This window comes from Atta colombica, unplaced genomic scaffold, assembly GCF_001594045.1.
Source record: "Atta colombica isolate Treedump-2 unplaced genomic scaffold, Acol1.0 scaffold233, whole genome shotgun sequence".
Lineage (NCBI taxonomy): Eukaryota > Metazoa > Arthropoda > Insecta > Hymenoptera > Formicidae > Atta > Atta colombica.
The window spans coordinates 1,342,644-1,348,042 of NW_017259331.1; the positions used below are offsets into that span (position 1 = coordinate 1,342,644).

Consider the following 5,399-nt stretch of genomic DNA (forward strand, 5'->3'; position numbering starts at 1 on the left):
CGACTTACTAGCGTTAGCTGTGCTTCAACCGCCGAGTGATTTTGATGTCGACATATGCGTGGGTACGAGCCAACGTTTTGGGATTCCTCTTGGATATGGTGGACCTCACGCTGGGTTCTTTGCGTGCCGACAGCAATTGGTGCGCTTAATGCCTGGCAGAATGATAGGTGTTACGAGAGATTCCAATGGAGAGGACGCTTATCGTTTAGCCCTTCAAACGCGCGAGCAACATATCAGAAGAGATAAAGCCACCAGCAATATTTGTACCGCACAAGCGTTACTCGCTAACATGTCCGCAATGTATGCGGTATACCATGGACCTCAGGGAATACGAGACATTGCAAGTAGAGTGCATAATTTGACGCTAGCTTTGGCGAAAGGTTTGGAGGTGGCTGGAAACGCAATAAATAACATATACTTCTTCGATACCATTACAGTATCGCCAAAGATTTCTGTACAGGTGATAAAGGAAAATGCGAATAAGGCTAAAATAAACTTGAGGTATTTCCTAAATAGACAGCAATAGTTTACGATGTTATTAATAAAATTACGAACGAAAATTTACAGATATTTTAACAATGATACGATTGGAATATCTCTTGATGAAACGACGACAGCAGAAGACGTGAATGATCTTTTTAAGATATTTGCAATGAATATTACAGTTGAAGAAGTGGTCAAAGATGAAAGCTTCCTCGCGAGAAGTTTGGACAAGTCAGATTTCCATCGTACTATTTCGTATTTACAGCACCCTGTCTTCAATAGCTATCATTCGGAGACAAGAATAGTTAGATACATGAAGTCTTTGGAAAACAAGGATGTATCCCTCGTACATAGCATGATTCCACTGGTGATTATTTTCTTTAGTATTATATTTTTATACATATGGTACGTTTGCTTTTTTGCTAATATTAATAAATGTTTATCAGGGTTCTTGCACAATGAAATTGAATTCAACAACGGAGATGATGCCTTGCAGTTTGAAAGGTTTCACAGATATACATCCTTTCGCTCCGCTTGAGCAGGCTGAGGGATATCAACAATTGTTTGCCGAGCTGGAACGAGATCTGTGCGCAATCACTGGCTACGATGGTATTAGTTTTCAACCAAATAGTGGAGCACAAGGAGAATACGCGGGTTTGAGGGCTATACAATGTTATCATGAGTCGAGAGGAGACAAACATCGACAAGTTTGTTTAATTCCGATATCCGCGCATGGCACAAATCCCGCATCCGCTCAAATGGCAGGTATGCAAGTGGAACCTATCCTCGTACGAAAGGATGGTTCTATTGATATGATACATTTGAAAAAAATGATCAACAAGTACCAAAAAACATTATCGTGTCTGATGATCACGTATCCATCGACGAATGGAGTATTCGAAGAAACGATTAATGATATATGCAACATGGTGCACAACGCTGGTGGTCAAGTATATTTGGACGGTGCCAATATGAATGCTCAAGTTGGTTTGTGTCGACCTGGTGATTATGGCAGCGACGTGTCACATCTCAATCTACATAAAACGTTCTGCATTCCTCACGGGGGTGGCGGACCTGGTATGGGTCCTATTGGAGTGTAAGCAATTATTTAAATTTTGAAATCTCACGTAAGATCTGTTCTTTGTTGGCTGAGCTAGAGTATTACACTTATTTAATAAAAGATATTTAAAATAAACTATTTAAAATTCAGAAAGCGAGACAGAAAATTGTAGTGCAGTCCAGTGACAAAATAGTTCTGTTAAAAGTTATAAGTTAAAAAACTGTAATTTATAGGAAGCGACATCTTATACCTTTCCTGCCGAATCATCCAGTAATAAATTGTTTGGGTAACGATCATAGTGATTTAAAGAACTTCGGTTCTGTATCCGCCGCGCCTTTCGGATCATCCGCTATTCTACCAATTTCGTGGGCTTATATCAAAATGATGGGTCCGAGAGGCTTATGCAAGGCTACGCAAGTGGCAATTCTTAACGCCAATTATATGAGCAAGAGATTAGAGAAGTATTACAAAACGTTATACAAAGGTGAGACTGGGCTGATTGCACACGAGTTCATCCTAGATGTAAGAGCCTTTAAGAAAACTGCCAATGTTGAGGCCGTTGATATTGCGAAAAGATTGATGGATTATGGTTTCCATGCACCGACTATGAGTTGGCCGGTAGCTGGTACTTTAATGATCGAACCGACCGAATCCGAGGACAAGACTGAGTTGGACAGATTTTGTGATTCTTTAATCTGTAAGTTAAAAAAATTTGAATAATGTTTAAAATATCTTAATGGCAAGCATTTTTATCGTTTCATTCACGTTTATACTTCTCGACAGCTATAAGAAAAGAGATTGCGGACATTGAAGAAGGAAAATTAGATAGTATACAGAATCCTTTAAAAATGGCACCTCATACACAGAAGCAAGTTATAATAACCGAATGGAATCGACCATATTCGCGAGAGTTGGCAGCTTTTCCTGCTGTAAGAATTTTATATGAACATTAAATATATATTAATTTATAATAATTACTTTGTAATTTTTTAGACATTTGTGAAAGGAACTAACAAGATTTGGCCAAGCGTCGGAAGGATAGACGACATATATGGCGATAAGAATCTATTTTGTACGTGCCCACCTATTTTGCCTACAGATAATCAATAATTGTGATGTTATATTTATATACCCTGTATAGTTACTTAGTTATGTAATGCAGGACTATTTAAATATTTATTGTAACTTTTATACAAATATATTATTTATATAAAACATAATGTTTTTTTATCTATATGACAGTAGACGAAATATAACGAGAATCTGTCTTTAAGATTAAATTTTTAAATGAACATTATCTTTGTTTTCACGCTCGTAGAATATATTTTTTTATATCTAATTTCTCTACTTCTCTATTTACATTATTATGAATATATTTTACACACTTTGTACATTATAGACCAGGCATAAGATAAGCAATGTTATCGAGCATTTGAGAAAGTGTTTCAGGTTTAGCTCCATTAGTTTCCGGTAATTGCTGCGTTAAACAAATTAACGGACCTAAGGCACAGAGCAATGAATCCAGTAGAACTGAAAGACTACCGGAAACAGCTATTTGACCATCGTGTTCCTTCAAACGTTCTCCGATGATTGTCAAGCTTTCACCAAGCAATTTAAGATGAGCTGCAACATCAATTGGCTGTGTTCCAACAACTTTATACATTCCCGTACCTATTACTGGCTCGTTAACTAGATCTTTATTGGAACGATTTGATGGTGGTGAGATTGAAACATTCCCAACAACAGACGGTACGCCGAGTTGAATAGTTTTCCTTGTAGAAGCAGGCTTTGTTTCTTTCCCATTACCTGAAATACAATATATACAGAATAATTTGTTAATGCTGTATTAAATGATACATGTATACAAGAGACAAATTAATAACTACAAAAATCACACGATAAATATATATTTGATTTCACATTTTTAGCTAATGCACATGCACATGGAGAAAAAAGTGGAAATAAACTACAACATAACATACATTGCCTATATACAAGAACCAATAAACCCACCAATTTTATTAATGAATTTTTTTCGCGAGGCGGGTGGTGGCATTTTCCAAACAGGCTCATCTTTATTTGCTGGTAAAGAATGAGGCTTTGCTGCTAAGCGCTTTGCACGTCTGCGCCAATTATATTTTTCCAGATGTGGTACTGTAGCCCACAGTTCTCCTAATCGCTTAGAAATTGCCGCAAAATCTACAAAAAGCAACAATGAATAACAACATCGAAATTGCATGCATTTATAACTTAAGGAAAAAAATATAGCTCTGATACCCATGTAAGGAGATTGCTCTAACAGTTCTTGCCTAATTTTCTTTGCCCATAGCATGTAAGCAGTAAATCTCGTTTTCTAAAAATGTCAAAAAATTAAGGTCCTCCTTTGATATTCATTCTTCATAGTACATACCCCTTTATCCTTGCGTTGGGATTTTGTTTTGCCTACAATTTTCCCATCCTTAATAATCAATTTTTTCTTAGATTTTTCAAGCATATATAAACTATTTGCTTGTGATGATGTTTCCTGACCTAGTGGTGGCTCTAGCTTTCTGAATCCCATTTCTCTTTCGTCAATCAAAAGAGGATCTACTTCGTCACTTCCAGAATCTATACTCTCATCCTCATTTATCCCAGAGGGATCATCGGATTCTGAACTGGATGACTGTCCCTCATTATCAGACAGGGTTTCCATCTTAAGCCTTTGTTGTGTATGAACTAAGCTAGAATTCTTTCTCTGTTGTCCAATGTTACCCACTTGGGTAGATTGCATGGGTAATATCTGTTGTTGCTGCTGTTGTACTTCATACTGATCTAAGAACTGTTGACTTTGTAGCTGTTGTGCTTTTTGTCGCTTGAGTTTATTTTCCGTAAGATCATCGGATTCGAAGTCAACGAGCTTGGAAGATTTCTTCCTCACGCGACCACTACGGGAGATACCCGTGACCTCTAGATCTGAAAGATAAAGCAGACTGCACCTTGCCAAAAAAAAAAGAAAGAGTCCAATGTACTTTGCAATAGCTAACTACCAGGCTTAAACATTTATAGAGTCAGGATAGACACAGTACAGAAATACTACTTCTATACAGGCTACAATGTATCAGCTACTAAAGATGTGGGCAGCCAGTCGCAGTACAACTCGCACTTCACTTTTCTTCACTTCTTGTCTTTGAAAAATCTGCATTATGTTTTTATGAAAAATAATTATTCAATTAATCACTTTCATAAATAGGAGATGACAATGAGATGTAAGCAAATTTAAGGTGAATGAAGCTCTCTCAATGACATTTGTACATTCCTGATCCAATTGTTTACTTTTACCATTCATCAAGTCCATTCATCAGATATACGCAATAAGTTGCAGAAACGTTTAAGCAGCATGTAAAAATGAAGTAATTGTTTATCTCTTAAAGTCATAGGATACACAGAAAGATCAGAAAGGTGATTTGGCACGATCGAGGTTAACTCGATCTCATGAAAATTTGTATTTGTTTTTTCACAACAATGGTTCATGTACGGCGCGCAGTTAGTACAACGATTATCCGCCATATACATCGAAGCGCTAGCATCTATATACGTATAACGCAAATGAATGTTACAGAAAGAGAGTTCCGAGAGTTCTCTACAAGCGCGCGCCAGATCATGCGATGCACCGCAAGCGATAGCAGCGAACAAGCAAACAGTTTGTATGATGCAGTTTTAATAGTGTGAAAAACCGATGCTCACCGTCGCTCTTCTGAGCGCGTGCTTTTGACGATCCGAACACATCCATAGCGTCCTTCTGCTGCCAAGAGTGCCAAGATGCCGCCTGAATCTGAACGCGCGCGCTGCGCCACCGCCGCCGCCGTCCGCCGCCGCC

General features: G+C 37.9%; 2 protein-coding genes across 5 annotated transcripts in view; one reads left to right on the forward strand and one right to left on the reverse strand.

The window, feature by feature from the left end:
• Positions 1–2,702, forward strand: part of LOC108688497 (glycine dehydrogenase (decarboxylating), mitochondrial) — a 4,393-nt gene extending 1,691 nt beyond the window's left edge. Inside the window, exons 5-10 of the mRNA XM_018194783.1 lie at positions 1–501; positions 568–850; positions 930–1,579; positions 1,777–2,240; positions 2,327–2,472; positions 2,537–2,702. The exon at positions 1–501 is cut by the window's left edge and continues 18 nt beyond it. Coding sequence (XP_018050272.1) covers positions 1–501; positions 568–850; positions 930–1,579; positions 1,777–2,240; positions 2,327–2,472; positions 2,537–2,653 — 2,161 coding nt within the window. The 3' untranslated portion in view covers positions 2,654–2,702. The remainder of the gene's footprint in view (positions 502–567; positions 851–929; positions 1,580–1,776; positions 2,241–2,326; positions 2,473–2,536) is intronic.
• LOC108688495 (HMG box-containing protein 4) lies at positions 2,698–5,379 on the reverse strand. 4 transcript variants are annotated; one of them, XM_018194782.1, is made up of 6 exons: positions 5,267–5,344; positions 4,570–4,718; positions 3,954–4,489; positions 3,821–3,896; positions 3,557–3,742; positions 2,698–3,349 (listed from the first exon to the last, which is right to left on the reverse strand). In XM_018194782.1, the coding sequence occupies exons 2-6, from the start codon at positions 4,580–4,582 to the stop codon at positions 2,937–2,939; spliced, it is 1,224 nt and encodes a 407-aa protein (XP_018050271.1). In that variant the 5' UTR covers positions 4,583–4,718; positions 5,267–5,344; the 3' UTR covers positions 2,698–2,936. The 4 variants fall into 4 exon arrangements, with proteins under 4 accessions (XP_018050271.1, XP_018050270.1, XP_018050269.1 ...); XM_018194781.1 differs by having other exon boundaries at positions 3,954–4,495; XM_018194780.1 differs by lacking the exon at positions 4,570–4,718 and having other exon boundaries at positions 5,267–5,379.
• Positions 5,380–5,399: the final 20 nt, after the last annotated feature.